General features: G+C 36.0%; 1 protein-coding gene across 2 annotated transcripts in view; it reads right to left on the reverse strand.

Moving 5' to 3' along the window:
* TMPRSS15 (transmembrane protease, serine 15) overlaps positions 1-21019 on the reverse strand; it is a 145908-nt gene that overhangs the window by 40038 nt on the left and 84851 nt on the right. For both annotated transcript variants that reach the window (XM_010852961.1, XM_010852962.1), the window contains 2 exons: positions 13115-13225; positions 11446-11578 (listed from right to left, as the gene is read on the reverse strand). In XM_010852961.1, coding sequence (XP_010851263.1) covers positions 11446-11578; positions 13115-13225 — 244 coding nt within the window. The remainder of the gene's footprint in view (positions 1-11445; positions 11579-13114; positions 13226-21019) is intronic.

The raw sequence follows: 21019 nt of genomic DNA on the forward strand, positions 1-21019 counted from the left end.
CCATCTGCAGTGATTTTGGAGCCCCCCAAAATAAAGTCAGCCACTGTTTCCACTGTTTTCCCATCTATTTGCCATGAAGTGACAGGACCAGATGCCATGATCTTAGTTTTCTGAATGATGAGCTTTAAGCCACTGTTTTTACACTCCTCTTTCACTTTCACCAAGAGGCTCTTTAGTTCTTCACTTTCTGCCTTAGCTGGCTCACCTTACCCTAGAAAATAGGACCTGGTAGCCTGTAAGCCTATAAGGAAATCCTTGGCCTTTTAGCCGGTGGTACCCTGTTTCTCCCTTGCCTCTTCTAACATTCTATAAAACTCACTCTTGCCCCAAATCCCTCAGTAATAGTGCTCCACCGCTTGTGAGGCATTGTCCCCTCCTATCTATGGGCTATTTTTTCTTGAATGCATGTGTATGTACGTGCTCAGTCATGTCTGACTCTTTGAAATCCCATGGACTAGCCTGCCAGGCTCCTCTGTTCATGGGATTCTCCAGGCAAGAATACTGACGTGGGTGGTCATTTCCTTCTCCAGAGGATCTTCCTGACCCAGGGATTGAACCCACATCTCCTGCGTCTCTTGCATTGCAGGTGGATTCTTTATCACTGAATCACTGGGGGAAGTCCTTCTCCTTGAATAAAGGACATCAACTTGTTATTAAATTGGTTTAGTTTTGTCATTTTACAGTGACTACATGGGGGAACATTTAGAAGAGTTAGTCATTAAAAATACACATTGAGGTTGTGGAGTTAAGGCTTCCTTTGTCTCTGGCTGCTTTTAGTCTATTGCTTAGTTGTCATTTAAAGATAGATCCTGAGGGGATGTATTAATTTCTGTGGAAATTCAAAGCAAAGTCTAAGCAAAATGAAACTGAAAAAAATATTGAAAAATATTTATAAATCAGTTTTTAATCTAATATCTGTTTATCACACATCTACCACTGGCACTGCACTGTGGTGGGATTTTCAGTTACATTTTTAACACAAGCCTGTTCTAGAAGAAAGGAAGACTAGAGGCAAAGCTTTAAGGATAAAGAATATTTAGTAAATGCTGAATGTTCTACCTGGGATTCTCAAGTACTATTCCATAGTTATGTTTTCACTAGCTGGCTGAGAAAAATAGATTATGTATGTATGTGGACAAAATGACACACGTCAAGCTTGTATTCTAAGCTTGCGTTCTAAATTTGTAAACTCAAACTTTATATGAGAAAAAAACTGCAGTTAATGGTGCATGTATATTGTTTTGGGTTACTCAGAACAACTGGGTAAAACATTCTTTTGGAAAAAACTTCTAAAGTACTCACATAATTCCTTTTTATTGTAAATATTGATATCAGCAACCTAAGGGTGGTGTATAGAGCCCATTGGTTCATACAAACATTTCCAGGCATCAGTGCTGGATATTAAAAGTTAGAATTTAATATGAGAGAGAGTATCTGCATTTCTAACCCTGCCAAGCTGAACTCACCTTTTTCAAACCAAACACGATGTCTTCCAACTGGTATTCACAATAAACAAAATATAAGCAGCAGAGGAAGTTTATGATAAACTATTTCTTATTTTAGAAAATGATGGAGATGATAAGGATACATTTAAAATATCCTTGGCAAAATAAAACGTTGGCAACCATATGTTAAGTCACTATTTAGTTCATAGAAACAAAATCTCAGAAGTGAGCAGTTGAACTGTTGAGAATATATTATATTAAGTTCTTTAATTAAAGCATGTAACTGAGGCACTCCCTGACTCAGTTTCCTCTTTGCAAGAAAACTAGTTGTTCACATTTAGAGAGGCATTCTGTCAAGATTACAACTGGACTTTGCATTTTTTTTTTAATTCTGAAAAGGTCCCAGCTCTGCAGATTTAGATAACTCTGTGCATATTTGCATAACTGTTTGAAATCTGCAGTTTGGTGCCACATAAAAATGCATCTACATAGCATCACCTTGATGACATGGTAATGCCTCCTGACTGCCTATTTCTAAGACTTTATTACCATTTTTATACGTTGTGCACCCTCAAAGGGCTCCCCTGGCTTCAGGGGAACCTTATTCTCTGTGAGTAAAGAAGTGTATAAATGCAACCCACCATCATTATTTTTGAGGTCATATATGGAGTATAAAAATACACTCAGAGAGGAATTCCAGAGAGAAAAAGAAGCCTATCCCAAGGCGTCTTGCACGGTATTAAATCTTCTGCCTCTCTTCTCAGGTCTCTTGGAGGTTTCCTCTCTTTTTTCTCCCTCCTTAGACTGTGTATGCTGTGATAAGAATTCCTCCCTGAAGCTGGAGCTTAGGTAGGGATGTTTTAAGCTTTGGACTCACTAAAGCTGCAAAGAATAATAACAAATGTTGCAAATGCTGCAGTCAGGCACTGTAGCTCATTTCACACCCCAAAAGGTTTAAGTAATGAATGGAACCAGATGGGATTAGTTTGAAAATGGTTTAGGAGAAGAATGGGCCTTCCCTTTCAATGGGAGGGAAAGAGGGGGATCGATTTGGCAGGACAGAAGGTAGGAGAGAGCATTTTAATAGGCAGGGGAAGAAGGGTGAATGAAAGGAATTTGAGGCAATGGATGGCAAACCATCCCACTAGGAGAGTGGGGACAGGTTGGCAATTCCATAAGCATCATGACTGAATTGGACACATTGTAACTAAAATAGCTTATTCATTTAACACATTTATAACAACTCACCTAGCACTTACCCAGCCATATGTTAGCTCTTAGAAAACAAGTAAGCTTTATTAATTTTAGATATTCTGATCTCAACTCGAAATTTCATGACACACAAAAGGAAAAAAAAATTTTCTTCCCCTGATCAATCTACCCCTTTGTACAAGCTACTGTATTAAGAAGCAGAGAGAAATGGATAGGGTCAGTCTGGTAGCCACTCTCTACCATATTAATGGTATTTGCAAAGAGACAAACTCCTGGTATTTCCTACTAAAAACCAAAAACATGGCTGAGAGAAGTGATACTTCGATCATGGGAGAGGGGATCTCTGTGGACAGCATCTTGGATACAATGATCTTAATCCCTTGTACTATATTCTTGATTCAATTGTAACATTGTTTTCTCAGTCACTGCCATTTATTTATCTTTGAATAAGAGGTATATGATATACATCTCCATGTTTACTATAAATTTTTCTTAGTGCATGCTTTTTAATGCCTTACTACATTTTAAGGTCATACATGCAAAATTTCCTTTAGAATTGAGGGTTCAGAAGAAATCTGTCTTCCTATGGATGGAACTGGTATTATTCAACTTATCTCATAATTAAAATTATGCAGTTTTTAATGTTTTCTTTTTGGCATGGATTTCCAGGAAATCTAAAACACATGTATGAGTAATTGTGGTGACTCTGTATATTGTATCTATTTGGTTCCTTCTTTCTTAGACCTTATTTACTTTTCTAGTGTATTAACTTTACCACATATACTCTGTTATAAGTCAATGCAGTTTCTTTTGAAAAGATAAGAGTGTAAAGAAAAGAAGAGAGAATGGAAGGAAATAGAGATGAAAAGTTGAGGGGAATAAGGAAGTGAAGACGAAAGCAAAAAAAATAAGGAAGAAAGAAAGAAAGAGAAAGAGGAAGGTATAATTAAAGGAAAGGAGAAAAAAGTATAGTATCCCACTTGATTTCATCAATTTAATCCAAAATTGTCCTTGATCTCAAAAAATATACCATGTTGTTTACAGTTTGATCAGTTGGAAATAATTTTTAGGAGGGAGGCTAAATGAACAAGGAGATTCCCTTTTGGCTAAGTGGTAAAGAACCCGTCTGCCAAAGCAGGAAATGCAGGTTCCATCCCTGGGTAGAGAAGATCTCTGGAGAAGGAAATGGCCACCCAGGTCAGTATTTTTGCCTGAGAAATCCCATAGACAGAGGCGCCTTGGTGGGCTACAGTCAGTGGCCTCCCAAAAGAGTTGGACACGACTTACGGCTGACTGAATAACAACAACAGAATGAACAAGAAAACGCTTGTTATTCATTCAGGGAATGATAGTTTTCTCCTGCCTTTATCTGTTTCTATTTTAGAATATAGACACCTTCCTCTCTCTCCGCAACAACAGTATTTAAGGGAATGGTGAAAGATATTTTGGTTTAGGGAAAACTATAATATTTGTTATTTTTATGCAACCATCTTTAAGTGAAGAAAAAAGCCTTCAATTAAAAAAGCAGAAACAGCAACAAAAACCAAATGAAAAACCCCCAACTCTGCAACAGGCTTTTGTAGACTGGACAACTGAGTTGCAGAAAATTTATTGGTAGATGATTCACAGTTGACCAGAAGAAATTTTATCTCTTTATGTGTATAATTATATTCTCAGCAATTTCCTTGCCCCATAAATTTCTCTGGGTTGCAAAATACCCATTCAAGTTTAAGTCAAAATAAAAGTTAAAGACAACAAAGAGTTTGCTCCCTAAATTGAATTAATAAAAATAAGTGATTTCTTATAAAAGAACCCTTTATTTTCCGATAATGTGCTTTCAAATACTTACTAGGGTACATCAGGAATGAATTTTTCCCAAGCAAGCAATAATACCAACCTGTGTTTGTTGAAATCTTAGCCTTGATTTTTTTTCTTTTTTCTAAAAAAAAAAATACCATTTTAATGATGTCCTACTTATAGTGGTCTTTTTAAACTCTAATTTGATCTACTGAGTGAAAAGTTTTCCAGGGAAGTTAAAAGAAGTTAGTGTCAGAATGAAAAGCTGAGGAATCCCCTGGATTAAGCCAGAGTTGACCTGCACACAGGGAAGCTAAACCTGCATGTTGGGGCTTCCGGGGTGGTGCTGGTGGTAAAGAACACAGCTGTCAATGCGTGAGAAGTAAGAGAGGAGGGTTTGATCCCTGTGTCGGCAAGATCCCTGGAGGAGGACACGGCAACCCACAACAGAATATTTGCCTGGAGAATTCCATGGACAGAGGAGCCTGGCAGGCTACAGTCTACAAGGGTCGCAAAGAGTCAGATACGACTTAGCACACATGTTCTTAGTAGGAGAAAAAATGTTTAATTATTTTTAACTTTGTTTTTAATACCAGATGAAATCAAACTGCTAAACTTCAGAGATGTCTTGTATAATTTCTATGTTTTCTACTGAAACACATATACAAGGTTTCTTGGGTTCTTTTGATATGACAGTTCTACTTTCCTGTAGTAGGAATCATCCAGCGTTCTTGAAAGAACCAAGACTTCTGGCTCTTCCTCTAGCCAAAATTCCAGCCTGAGTTCTATGGAGCCCCTAACAATTCATGGTAACATGTAGCCAGTTTATAGTCTGAGGAGAAATAATGACATCTTTATTTTTACTAACTTGTAATTGAAACACAGTCTTATTTCTGCTACAAATGTAGGTGACTAACCACAATATTATTAGCAGCACATATAATTTTGTCACCAAGACAAATTACACATATCTTCAGATCTTAGTGCATTCTTCTAAAAATATCACTTACGCTCGTCTTTGATAGCACAGCAATCATTAGAATCACCAACATATCTTATTTACTCTCTTAAAAAAGAAATATATAATATCATACTATATTTTTAACACTTTGATAGCTTTTTCAATGAAATGAATTTCCTTCAAAATTATGTGTATTTTATTCTTTTGCAACTTAAAAATACGTACATAAGAAGAGGTTGGTAAGTTCCACCAGACTGCCAGAAATGTTCATGACACATAGAAGAAGGTTAAGGACAACCACACTTTGATAGTGACTCTCAAACTATACAGAGCATCAGAATCACCTTAAGGGCTTATTCAAATACAAATTGTCGGTCTCTGTTCTAGACTTTCAGATGGGTGGGTCTGAGGTGGGGCTCCAGAATGTAAATTTCTATACATGCATCCAGGTGGTTGTTACAGATGCTGCTAATTCTTTTTTATCGTATTTTTTAATTTAATTTTTATTTTATATTGAGGGATAGTTGATTAGTTGATTTGCAATGCTGTGTTAGTTTCAGATATACAACAAAGTGATTCAGTTTTATACATACACTCATTCTTTTTCAGATTCTTTTGCCATGTAGGTTATTACAGAATATTGAATAGAGTTCCCTGCGTTATACAGTACATCCTTGTTGATTATCTATTTTACATATAATAGTGTGTATATGTTAATCCCAAACTCCTACTTTATCCCTCCCCTCAGCCTTTCCCCTTTGGTAACCATACGTTTGTTTTCAGAGTTTGTGAATCTCTTTCTGTTTTGTAAATATGATCATGTGTATCATCTTTTTAGTTTTCACATATAAGTGATATCATATAATATTTGTCTTTCTTAAAATTTACTTGATGGAGGTATAGTTGATTTATAAAATTCTGTTAATTTCTGATGTAAAGAAAAGTGATTCAGCTACTAATTTGATTTTAAAATGAAGCACTGGGAACCGATGACCTAGACCACCCTGAACCTGAATGTCTGGGAACATGACTGGGTGATTTTAATGTATCATCAGGTTTGGGAAGTGCTGATCCAGCTCTTGGGTATACTTGTTTTCATGCCCTTGCCCATAGCAGATATAATTACCTACCACTGTGTTTTCTACATCTTTGTGAGATGATATGCCTATTACAGATTAATCTTAGGAAGTTATAAATTATTATAGTTTGCTATTATTTTCTCTTTGCTTATTTTTAATTAATGTATTTCTCATTCTAAAACAGGAAAAAAAAATAGAGCTACAAATTTCAATTCAGGCAAATTATTAGCTTTTTAGCTTGGTCAGTTAAACCAAGTAAAATAAAATTTTTTTCACCATTTTGCCCATAGCCCCTCCTATCCAACTAGCCCACTGCCTCAACCATTCCACCCAAGGAACATAGCTAAGAATAAAATTAAAATTTTCTTGCATGTTGATCTTGTAAATTAAAATTTTAAAATAACAGAAAACAGTTATTATTTTTTGTATAAAGTTAGCAAATTAAAAAATCATTTAAATTTGAGGTAGCAGTTATACTTTTTCTACTAATCCCTATATCTAATCTTTGCTGTTTTTTTGTGTTAAGGCTTTGCCTTCATAGTTGAAAATTTGGGGATAGTGACAGAAAATATGTACAACAACAGGAGCATTATTTGTCTACCAATTTCTTAAACTAATAGGAAACACAGATTCTATTTTCAATTTTCTATGAACCTATTTTTAGTGCTAAATTGTGAATACGAATTTGCTCTAGTGCTTACACAGGAAATTAAATTTTTGGGGCTCCAAAATCACTGCAGATGGTGACTGAAGCCATAAAATTAAAAGATGCTTACTCCTTAGAAGGAAAGTTATGTCCAACCTAGATAACATATTCAAAAGCAGAGACATCACTTTGACAACAAAGGTCCGTCTAGTCAAGGCTATGGTTTTTGCTGTGGTCATGTATGGATGTGAGAGTTGGACTGTGAAGAAGTCTGAGTGCCAAAGAATTGATGCTTTTGAACTGTGGTGTTGGAGAAGACTCTTGAGAGTCCCTTGGACTGCAAGGAGATCCAGCCAGTCCATTCTGAAGGAGATCAGCCCTGGGATTTCTTTGGAAGGAATGATGCTAAAGCTGAAACTCCAGTACTTTGGCCACCTCATGTGAAGAGTTGACTCATTGGAAAAGACTTGATGCTGAGAGGGATTGGGGGCAGGAGGAGAAGGGGATGACAGAGGATGAGATGGCTGGATGGCATCACTGACTCGATGGACGTGAGTCTGAGTGAACTCCAGGAGTTGGTGATGGACAGGGAGGCCTGGCGTGCTGGGCTCTTCCGATCTGCAAAGAATCGGACACGACTGAGCGACTGAACTGAACTGAACTGATGTATGTGAAACGTTAATTAAAAAAAATATTTACCACTCACCTCCCAACATTTTTAAAACACCTCTGAAATGGGAGAACATTGAAGTAATTCTATTTCTTATTTTGGGTTTCAGAATGAGAGGGTCAATTAGATGTTTTTGATATTTGAACTGAAGGTATCTAGTACAAGACTACTATGGGATTTAAAAATTAACATCAGTTCCTCATGCGGATACATACAGCTAATTCTATTTTTAAAATGTTAGCATTTCCTAAATTTTTAGAGCTTTATAGACCTGATGACTTCTTGATTTTAATGCCTTAGCAGAGCACATCAACTGCATCATTCATTTATTGGGTTAATAACAGGGTAGTGTGGTTTCCTAGGAAATATTCTAAAAATCACTGCTCAATATTTCTTTAACATTTATTCTTGCATCAGTCTAAAATGTTTTCTTTCATACTTTGATCAGAGACATGAAAATGTTATTCAAAATTCTTTTTACTTATGCAGCTATCAATGGTGGGGAATGAAAATATTTCATTAAAAAATAGGAAAGCTGATGAAATCTGCCTCATATAATTTACTAGAACCTGTGGGGAATTGCATTTTGTACCCTAACTGTGTAAATAATCTTGAGAGGCTACAGTGCCCTTTTAATAAATTGACTCTTAAATTACTTTCCTCTATATGAAACACATCATTTTAAACACACTAAGGTTTCTTTTGTTAGCATGCACCAACCTAGACAAATTCGCATTAAGGCTGTAACTTTCTTTCAATTACTAGAGCACTAGGGAGACTAGTTAATAAGTGCTGGTCCAAAGATTAAAGTCTTTGCAGAGATTACCTGACTCATTTCTGAAGAGAGCCAAGTGCCTGACCTCATGAAAAACATTGTATTGAAGGCAGTGGGGTGTACTACTTGCTTAACACACACTAAAAAAAAATCTAGTTCTCTGTCCCTCTCTGTGACTGTGATCCATTAGAAATGAGGTCAGTGAACTAGAGAGTAAAATCTGGCTGGAGGTAAAACCTTGTAAATAGATAGTATATGGTTATGTGGAATTGGCCGTCATCTATACAGCTCAGGCCACTTTCTAGAAAGCTTTCCCTGATGTGCCCAAATTGAGTAGAGGTTCTCCTACAAGACATTGTATTTATCACAATATATTGTAATTCTCTATTTCTGTGTCTGTCTCTACCATATAAGCATTTAAAGTAAAAACTATTCTTATTTATCCAAAGACAAGACACATTATCATTGCCAATGCACAAACTTCTAATCTATGAGTAATCAAAATAATGTGTTTATATTAGCAACTGTTAGAAAAAATAATGAAGATAAATGTTCCCTTTCCAATATGCTCTTGCATGCAACTGGAGTCAGCTTTATGCTATCACTCAACATATTTTATTCAAATGCATTGAAAATATTTTTGCCAAAGAAGATCTTGATTACTTTCATCTTTCTAAAGGCTTCACCTTAACCCCAACATTGTCTCTTTGAGGGGACAGTTAGCTAAGGTTCACACACCACAGAGGAAAGAACACCTGTGTTGACAATCATATAGTGATACTTGGTAAACTGTAACACAAGCTCCTGTACAGTCAAAGCCCAATCATCCAGGGCATTTAGGTCCGTCAACTGTGGTCACAAGGTCAAGGAGCCAATCTCCTTAGCCTAAGCTGTACTAAGTTCCTGAGTCTATAAAACAGCTCCTCAGGACGACTATCAAATTGAGTAGTGGAAGCAACTGTGGAAAATTCTTAAAGAGATGGGAATACCAGATCACCTCACCTGGTTCCTGAGAAATCTGTATGCAGGTCAAAAAGCAACAGTTAGAACTGGACATGGGACAACAGACTGGTTCCAAATTGGGAAAGAAGTACGTCAAGGCTGTTTATTGTCACCCTGCTTATTTAACTTCTATGCAGAGTACATCATGAGAAATGCTGGGCTGGATGACACAAACTGGAATCAAGATTGCTGGGAGAAATATCAATAACCTCAGATATGCAGATGACACCACCCTTATGACAGAAAGCAAAGAAGAACTAAAGAGCCTCTTGATGAAAGTGGAAGAGGAGAGTGAAAAAGTTGGCTTAAAACTCAACATTCAGAAAACTAAGATTATGGCATCCAGTCCCATCACTTCATGCCAAATAGATGGGGAAACAATGGAAACAGTGAGAGACTTTATTTTTCTGGGCTCCAAAATCACTGCAGATGGTGATTGCAGCCATGAAATTAAAAGACACTTTCTACTTGGAAGAAAAATTATGACCAACCTAGACAGCATATTAAAAAGCAGAGACATTACTTTGCCAACAAAGGTCCGTCTAGTCAAAGCTATGGTTTTTCCAATAGTTATGCATGGATGTGTGTGTTGGACTATAAAGAAAGCTGAGTGCTGAAGAATTGATGCTTTTGAACTGTGGTGTTGGAGAAGACTCTTGAGAGTCCCTTGGACTGCAAGGAGATCCAACTAGTCCATCATAAAGGAAATCAGTCCTGGGTGTTCATTGGAAGGACTGATGCTGACGCTGAAACTCCAATACTTTGGCCACCCGATGCGAAGAACTGAGTCACTGGAAAAGACCCTGATGCTGGGAAAGATTGAAGGCAGTAGGAGAAGGGTACAACAGAGGATGAGATGGTTGGATGGCATCACTGACTCAATGGACACAAGTTTGAATAACTCTGGGACTTGGTGATTGACAGGGAGGCCTGGCGTGCTGCAGTCCATGGGATTGCAAAGAGTCAGACATGACTGATCAAGGGAACTGAACTGAGTGGAAGCAAATAACTTCCTAGGGCCTCACCTGCATGGACTCACTATTTATCTAAAAGCAACATTAAAGTAGGAATCTCGAGTCAGTGCCACTTATCCAGTGCTTTACTTGAAGTGAGGATATACAACTATCCATTTCAGAGTTTTGTTGCTTTTTCATCAAAAAACATTATGCCCCATAACCAACACCCCACCGACTCAATGGACATGAGTTTGAGCAAACTCTAGGTGATGGTGAAGGACAGGGAAGCCTGGTGTGCTGCAGTCAATGGGGTAGCAAGAGTCGGACATGACTGAGTGAATGAACTGAACTGATAGTAATTTTTTGAGAGTCATTAATATGGAATTATTACTTGAATTAAGTCTTGCAATCCTGCACATTTTATTTCTCATGACAATAATACTTCTTCAAATTTTCCAAAAGAACTATCATGAATGGGTCAGGAAGACATAGCAAAAGCATGTTCTCTCCATTACCCATGTGATTAATTATAATTACATTATAATAGAGCATAAAATGGAATATTTCCTTTTGTTAAAGAAGACAACTTATGAACAATATTTAATGACATGAGAAATGTTCGTGCATAAATAGGTTACAAAACAGCTTATAATATGGTATTTTGCATGATTTTATAATATACTATTTCTGTATACTCATATTTATGTAATATTTCTTGAAAGATTATTAGCTGTGGTTGTCTTTTTGAGAATGGGGTTAAACAAGATTTATGTTTTCTTCCTTTTGAGCATATGTATTTTCTAAATTCATGACTTCCACAAATTTTAAATTTCTTAATAAACCCAATTTGAAACCCATAAAAAAGCTTGAGAATAATTTGAGAGCTGAGTGGAATTACTTACCCTAGTCCCAGCAGCTGACACACATCATCTGAGATCTGGGTTGTCCAGTTCTCGGCACAGGCTACATGCCATATGCTTTGGATCCTGAACTGCACCAAACCACTGCTGTCTGTCGTGCCATTGAAGAGACGCACTAAAAAGATGAGATCATACACAGGGTCACTGTGACCCAAGCCAGTAAGCACATGTTGGACTCTTAAGCTAAATATGTAATGTTCTTAACATTTAGAGATTGATAGTGTATGATTTTTCTTAAGAACATGCTGGAAGTCTTAAGTTGAAAACGATAAGTTTGGTAGTATGAATTTTGCTTTTTCATGTGTTTATAAAGATGGAACTGGCAGAGATACGTAAGTTCCTTGCATATCAGTACAGCACATAAACAGAAAATAAAGCTATTTTGAAGAGCTTATCTTATAAGCATAGTTACCAAAAGAAGGAAAACAAATTCAAGAACAACTTTAAACATTTTTTTTTCTTACTTCTCTCTCCGGAAGGTATTTTCTTTGACCTTTTTTTTCTGCTGTTTGGTTTCTGTCATTCCCCCTTCAACTGACAACCATTTTGGACAGAGTGTTAAGGCCATTAGTGGTTAGGTGGGAGACTGGGCTAAGAGAGTTAGTTTATCAAACAGATAAAATATCATCCATCGTAGTTTTTCCCGCAAATGCCATACAATAATTCTGAAAGTGTTTGCTACTGTTCACCATTTTTTCTGATGATAAAAAGAATAAAGGCATTGCCTGTAGAATTAGACAGACTTGGGTTGAAAACATAGCCCTAAGCCTTACTAGATGTGTAATCTTTTGCAACTACTTAACTCCTCCAAGCCTCAGTTTTCAGTGAAACAGAGTTAATTCCAATGATGTTAAGATCATTTTACAGCACTCCGTTACAGCACATGCACATCATAAATAGCTTTTACTATTTTTTTTTTTTGAAATTATAAAGTAGGACAGAGTAAAAGTAGTCTTTATTCCTAACGTAACAGAGAGCTGGAGGAGGGCTGGACAGGAGACTCAAGGCAGGAGGAGAATTAGATACTGAAGAATCAAGAATGCAAGGAAAAGTCTAAGAAAGTCCGTTATAAATGAGCATGAGGGGCCTCTGTGTGTAGGCAAGGTACAAAGTATAAGAGTAAGAGGGGTGGCTAGACTGCTGGCATGGGCTGTTGTCTTTCTGAGGTATTTTATGCTCTTTACTTGAAAATGCTTTGTCCTGACCTAAAGCTGGGCTTCCCAGGTGGCCATAGTGGTAAAGAGTCTGCCTGCCAATGCAGGAGACCTAAGAGGTGCAAGTTCGATCCCTGGCTCAGGAAGATCACCTGGAGGAGCAAATGGCAACCCACTCCAGTATTCTCGTCTCGGAAATCACATGGACACAGGAGCTTGGCAGGCTGCAGTCCATAGGGTCGCACAGAGTCATACACGACTGAAGCAACTTAACGCACACAGACTTAAAGGTATTAAATGTAGTCAACTTTAAACAGAAATAAGTTTGCACATTAGCATTTCTTACAACCAGAATGGTGGCAGAGGCACTAAAATCACCAGGAAATCATAACCCATAAGTACCATAAGTAGATATAGTCATAATCTTCCTTTTGCATTTGTAGAATCCAAATGTAGAAATTAAGATGATCAAAGTTTTTCCTAAAAATACAACGTACCACAGTGTGCTTCATCTGAGCCATCCTTACAGTGTGGAAAACCGTCACAGAGATTCACCAGCGGAATACACTCCCCATCCTTGCACTGAAAATTGTCTTCCTTGCAGGGTTCTATGCAGGGAAAAAATATGTATTGTATAGGATAGTGAAATGACAAATAGACCATTCTGGAGTACCCATCCCATTTTTGTCCCTTTAAACATCCATTCTTTGCCACAGTCCTTGGTTAACCTGACTTTGATATTGAATATGAGAAAACAATTCCTCCAAATGCTTTTGCAATAGTCCTGTCAAAGCTGGAGACATGGTTTAGTTAGAATATGAACAAAACCTTAAGTGTCTCTGCAGCAGAGGGCAGGGCAGTTCCAAGCGATGTGTGAGAGATTTTGGACATACCATCCCACACAGTCTCTGTGAATCTTATAAATTCTTCCAACCCAATGAATGTGAATGTACAAGTAACAACCACTGGAATGTTCACAAGTATAGAGACATCTCCTGGTTTTACCAGCTAAATGATACCTCTAACCCTTTCTTACATAGAAATGTGGAAGCTGTCTTTCGGTGGAATCAAAGTTGTACCAAGCTGGAAATAGTTTAATTAAAGCATGGTCAGGTGGGAAAAAGTCATCTAAAGAAATGGAAACTGCAATAGCAGTCATTTGAAAGGAAACAGGGAAAGCAGGGCTGGAATTATTGGGAATGTGCTTGGACATGAAAACACAGAAGGACAATGAAGAGGATCGGAATACATATATGGTGCTTGCTTCCAGAATTTGAGTTGTGCAAAAGATGTCTACTTGATGTAGTCATTGTTGACAGGGAGTGAGAACTATGCTTCCTGGAAATGTTTGTTTATTCTTATGGAGTCTTGCTCTTGGGGAACCCTCATCTCACTGGAAAAGAGGGGTTTGTTACCCTAGAGTTGTTTTCTGATTGTGGCTTGGGAGGAGTAGCTACATCCTGATGTTAGAATCTCCAATGGGGCCATGTGGAATCTGGATTTTTTTGAGAAAGGAAATAGCAGTTGGGTATTAAAAGGCTTTTCTTGGGCTCCAAATAGTGACTGCAGCCATGAAATTAAAAGATGTTTGCTCCTTGGAAGAAAAGCTATGACAAACCTAGACAGTGTATTAAAAAGCAGAGACATTATTTTGTCGACAAAGGTCTGTATAGTCAAAGCTATGGTTTTTCCAGTAGTCATGTACAGATGAAAGGCTGGACCATAAAGAAGCCTGAGTGCAGAAGAACTGATGCTTTCAAACTGAGGTACTAGAGAAGACTCTTGAGAGTCTCTTGGACACAGCAAGGAGATCAAACCAGTCAATCCTAAAAGAAATCAACCCTGAATATTCATCGGAAGGACTGATCCTGAAGCTCAGGATTGAAGCTCCTCCAATACTTTGGACACTTGATGCGAAGAGCCAAGTCATTGGAAAAGACCCCGATGCTTGGAAAGATTGAAGGCAGGTGGAGAAGGGGACGACAGAGGATGAGATGGTTGGAAGGTATCACTGACTCAATGGACATGAGTTTGAACAAACTCTGGGAGACAGAGAAGGACAAGAAAGCTTGGTGTGCTGCTCCAAGGCATCACAAAGGATTGCACATGACTGAGTAACTGAGCAACAACAAAGATGGGTAAAAGCAAAGCTTTTTCTATAAATGCTTTCATTGAGTCCATTCATTAAATTGAATCTGTAATTTACTAGCTGTAATATCCATATGCCTTGTTTCTTCATTTTTATATGCCTTGGACTTGACAAAATGACTGGAACAAAGTAAGAATCAGTAGATATTTGTTAAATGTTAAGTGAATTAATTTGTATTAGGTAAGTGGATATGCCTCAAAAATCAGCATGCACATTAATCATAAACACGAAGAAATCATTAAAAGTATGATTTCAAAAAATACATTTAAAAAGTAGACAGTTGATTGGCTGATGATAGCTATTGACTTGAAAAATAAAAATCAAATCTATGAATTATGAAGGTAAAATTTAATTGTTTGAATTTGGGGTGCAGGTTAAAACATAAGCTCTGGAGTCATGTGACTGATTTGACCTTCAATTTAAACATTTTCTTTTCTTTTATTTTTGACCTTGGACAAATAAATTAATCTTTTGAAGCTCAGTTTCTTTGATATAGTGGGATAAATACTGCTTATGTCTTAGGTATATCATGAGAATCATTTTTTTAAAAATTGAATGTATTTACTGTGCCAATATGAATACACTGAATGCAGAATAAATTTTATCCTTAACAGTAAAAGTAGCAATCCTTAGAGGTCATCCTTTTCATTGATACTTCTGTGTGCTGGTTGTGCTACTTTCTTCTCCAGATAATGCAAGAAGTCATACCTAATGCTTTCCTCCAGGAATCTCACAGCAATAATTGGAGGTATTTGTATCTGTTATTTTAAACTTTGATAAAGCCTATATTTTTTCAACCCAAATTTAAGTTACTTTAATAAAAAATACTTTAAGAAAGGCGTGATTGGGATAGTTGCTTCTACAAATGTTTATCCACCGAGTGTAGGTTACATATATCAAATATAATACTATTAGGAAGGTTCTTGTAAATGCAATTATCAATTTATTTCACGAACACATATTTCCAAACCAGATTAGTGAGACAATAAATGGGCAAAGACAGCTACTTATTCTATAGGCAAGCCTCAATGTTTTAACTGACTTTATATTTTAATCTTTCCAGTATTGAGTTTAGAAAGCAGAAGTACTTAAAACGAGGTATACGTGTGTTGAATTTAAGTCTATTTTAAATCTATATTTTAATATATATTATATTTATTTTAAAAGCTGACAGCTTAATTTTGTATCCATAATCAAATAACTTAATATACTTATAGAATATTAGTCACCACTAGTTATTTTTAAATTATCCCATTACTTTGTTTTCATAGATTTTTAAAGTCATTAGGTAAAAATGAGTTTTAAATGCCAATAATTTAATCATTGATAATTTATTAATAATTTTACTCTTTTACTGGTATAGCCAGGCTATATTTAATTCAAAAAGCATGTATCCATTGAATTAAAATTTAAATAACTGAATAAAAACATGAATGAAAGCATGTGCAAATATCTGAAAATTGTAGTTCATTTTTCTGCTCTAGCCAAAGCTGTTAGTGTTATACCAAATGAACACAGAAAAATTACCCTATCTTCATAAGATGAGTCTGTTGGATTAAAAATAATGCTGAATGGGAAAAGATAATCTATTGCTGCTGAACTGAAAATAAATGACAAATTCTGAGAAATTTAAATAAATTGTTTCAAAATTTCCCTTTACGTACATGAACTGGATTCTGATTCTTCGCAGCATGTAGCAATTCGACTTCAAGAATTTAATCCAAAAGTTTAACTCTCTGGGGCCTCTGGAGTCCTATTTCTGATCATTTTATGCCCATAGTGAGAGAGACAAAAAGAAACATTGCTAAGAACTGAATTTCCCCATCTCCTTTTTATGAAGTCTCCAATAGCCCTGCCTCATTTAGTCAACATATGCCTGGTTTTAAATGGAACTGAACTGATCTCTAAGGCACATGCCACACGATCTGGGGAGGGCGCTGAACTCCTAAATGTTATCAGCTGCCACTTCCACAGTTGCCAGATAAGCACTATTGAGTTCCAAATTAAGACTCTGAGATTCAGAAAAGAGCAATGAGGGGACATTCAGAGGAGAGTGATCTTAATAAATCCTATTTCTTATACTCTAGTTTAATGTAAATAAAATGTGAAAACTAAGATAAAGAAGAAACAAAAAATATGTTGTACAATAGTTTTACATGTCACTTAAGTACTTTGGAAGATATACCTAAAATATCTTAGAAGATAAATGAAGCACATTCATGCTGCATATTTATGATATTCCTTTGCTCCTGTTTTCCTGAAATGACCAGCAAAGCAGGACACCAATATAAAGATGTATGTGCCTAATCTCTCCTTCCATTACCAGTGTGATTATCTGCCACTGCCAATTCACTGTGTCTGTAATTGCTTTTCAGCCTTTTGGTGTAAAAAAACCCCTCTGGGAGAAGATTATGTTGATAATGACTCAATCACTCCATTTTCTAGTCCCTAGCAGCATAAGTCTTCCCTGGCCAAGAGGAATGTTGAGACCACATTCTCAACATATTCAACACAGAGTGATGGTCATGGAAGACTCCATTTTAGTTTCAATCCAGGAAATTTTCTCTAAATGATTTATTGCCTAAATAACATTATCATAGTAACTGAAATCTTTTGAAAGGGCAAACAAATAAAAACAATACCTAGGCCATAAATCTCCTATCTATTTTGTGTTGTAAGCCATAGATTATGTTCTTTTGGCTTTTATCTTGACTAGAAATTGCGTGTAATATTTTTCAAAGTCGTAATGGATTTACTTTATTAGAAGACGTGAATAAAGCCAGCAACTGTAATATTTTTCATGAAAGAGGTGTTGCTGCCTTCCTTTCCCCAACTTATTCTCTTTATAATTCTTTCCTCCCTTTTTCCTTTACAATTTAAAATATGGCTTAAAGACCTACTATTTCTCTAAAATTGTGTTTCAAGATGTTTTCATTTTTGCTGATGGTAGATGGTCAATAATTACTTTTTTGGATACATTCACTCCCTTATTGGTTACAGCTATTAGGTTTTCTTAATCTCATTAGTTCAATTGGTTTTACAATTCATCTTCATTACTTTAAAAATATAGTAATTTTCAGTCAGATACAGAAAGACCAGCATCATATGACATTACTTATATGTGGACTCTAAAATAATGATACATATTTTATCCTTTCTGGTGCAATGGTAATATGGTAAATGGGATTGGTTCCTTAATTTCTCTTTCTGATCTTTTGTTGTTAATTTATAAGAATGCAAAAGATTTCTGTGTATTAATTGTGTATCTTGGAACTTTATCAAATTCATTGATGAGCTCTATTATTTTCTGGTAGTATCTTTATTATTTTCTATGTAACTGACCCAATACTATAAAGCAACTATACTCTAACAAAAAGTTTAAAAAAATTAAAAAGAATACAAATGAACTTATTTACAGAAAGAAATAAAAAAAAACAGAAAGAGACTCACAGACATAGAAATTAAACTTACTGCTATCAAAGGGGAAAGTGAGGTAGAGAGAGGGATAAATTAGGAGGTTAGGATTAACACGAACACTACTATATATGAAATAGAAAATCAACAAGGACCTATAGAATAGGAGACTGTGCTCAATATTTTGTAATAACCTATAAGAGAAAAGAATCTGAAAAGGAATATATATATAATATATATAACATATAAATGAATCACTGTACTGATATATGTGAAAATAACATAATATTGTAAATCAACTATACTTCAATAAAAAAAGAAAATAGAAAGAACTGAAATTAATTTTAATTTGGTGAATAGACAGGAGACAATATTAAACAGCTAATAACTCAATTTGCAGTTAATGTAATATGCCACAAGTTTTTAATTTGTGTTTTATACTCACTGGAAATAAACATTGAAAAATGAATTTTATTGTAATAACAAATAAATATAATTAGAATAAATTTAAAAACATATAAAGTGAAGGTGAAGTTGCTCAGTCATGTCCGACTCTTTGCAACCCCACGGACTGTAGCCTACCAGGCTCCTCCCTCCATGGGATTCTCCAGGCAAGAGTACTGGAGTGGGGTGCCATTTACAATACTCCTCAAAAGTTCCTTCCGTGACACCTCTGGAAAAAAGTTGGGAAGCCCACCTCTCCAAGAGAGTAACTATTAGGTATTTTCTTGTTCTATTTTAAAATAGAGAACCAAGCACATAATTGTATTTCATTAAAATACAATGATACTGATGTCACACATTTTCTTTATTGCAGAAGTTTCTCCTTGAAAATTTAGAAATATCATGCCACTGTTTTAAAATATACATCATGAAATGACTAAAATATAAAGCTGAACTGGTTTTTAACATCTTTAAAAACTTATTCTGCTTATTCTCCTTTAAAATTTAATGAAAACTTTCCTTTAAAATTTAAAATATGAAATGTTCTAACACTGATTTCTACTTATAAATTTTTATAATAAGCAATCATATTTCATGATTTTTCAGACACTTTAATCAGATCTAGACATTATATTGTTTTTTTCCTATTATAACTTTCAGTGTTAGTTTTAATTGGCTCTTCCTTTGGGAATGACTATTACTTTCAATTTGTGCGTTGGTGTTTTTCCTGTATGCACATCAGAGACTTCCATATATTTCCATCTCTTTACCTATCATTTTTGACTCTTGATCATGCTTTTTGTGCAGCGTTTTTGTGAGAATGTGGTATTTTGGTGTCAGAGTTTTTGAATAGGTATACGATTGACCAAAAATCTGTGCAGTTCACTTCACACCATTACCAAAAACCTCTGATGGAGTCAGAAATAATAATTTGGTGGTGGTAGAGTTTCAACAAGAAATTCCTCTTCTCAAAGAAGAGAATAGGCCATAGAGATAGAAAAGTGACTTAATCCAAAACAGGTGGTCTCAAAATTGCCTTGATTACTACTTTCCAAAGCAGTGATTTAATTAGTTAGTTTCTGATTTTGTATACATTTTATCTATCTACATCACTCTCTCTATATATCTTACACATTATATTTACACAAACATATGACATCTATTTAGAGAAGGCAATGGCACCCCACTCCAGTACTCTTGCCTGGACAGTCCCGTGGACGGAGGAGCCTGGTAGGCTGCAGTCCATGGGGTCGCTAAGAGTTGGACACAACTGAGCGACTTCACTTTCACTTTTCACTCTCATGCATTGGAGAAGGAAATGGCAACCCACTCCAGTGTTCTTGCCTGGAGAATCCCAGGGATGGGGGAGCCTGGTGGGCTGCCGTCTATGGGGTCGCACAGAGTCAGACATGACTGAAGTGACTTAGCAGCAGCAGCAGCATGACATCTATTTATATTTTCATATCAATATATTTTCTTTTTTGCTATTTTGAAAGATAATTATAAATATAATTTAAAATAAATAATTTTCTTTATAAATTAAAATAATTGTAGATCATATTACTTTCTATATGCTTCTCATTTTTCATGTACTCTTTTTTAAGGTAAATTCTAATTTTCAGTTGCTCTGAAGTCTTTATTCCTTTTCTTTGGTGCTGTATGTTCTTTCATAGGCCTTAATGTTTTTGTTTGTTTACTTCCCTAATTAATGTTTTGTTCATTTACTTCACTAGTGGATTTTTTGGTTGATTCATGTCAATGTTGCTTATAAATCTTAAGTAGGTGTATCTAATACCAATCACAAATTCCAGAAGAATAGCATCATTTTCTAAGCTACCACTTACTCCCATCTGAGTAGCTTGGACAGTAATAATTGTTATGACTTATATTCAGGGCCAGAGGATAGATAAGCTACAGGTCATTTTTCACATTTGCAGTGATGTTCAAAGCACACAACTTTCTGGAATGAGGTCTAGGTTGTGAGTGGGGGAACAGATATTTGTACAGATGACTCTAGTATTAGAGAATAGGCCAGACAATGATCAATAGTACAATCCTACCTCTTTTCTAGACATCCTAATTAAAGACATACTGATCACAATTTCCTATGGAAGGGAAATGTAGACGTAGGAAGCCATGTGTATTCTGTCTTCCTGACATATTTCCACCCAGAGAACCACTAAGTGGTGGGGCAGAGGTATTTTAAAAAATCATAGTTCAGGAGGAGCAGAAAGCCATAAAAATTCTCTTTAAACCACTGAAGGCAGAGTTAAATCTCACATATATGAATGAAAATATCTGTATCTGTCAGTTCAGTTGCTCAGTCGTGTCCGACTCTTTGCGACCCCATGAATTGCAGCACACCAGGCCTCCCTGTCCATCACCAACCCCCGGA

This window comes from Bison bison, unplaced genomic scaffold (assembly GCF_000754665.1).
Source record: "Bison bison bison isolate TAMUID 2011002044 unplaced genomic scaffold, Bison_UMD1.0 scf7180017864318, whole genome shotgun sequence".
Lineage (NCBI taxonomy): Eukaryota > Metazoa > Chordata > Mammalia > Artiodactyla > Bovidae > Bison > Bison bison.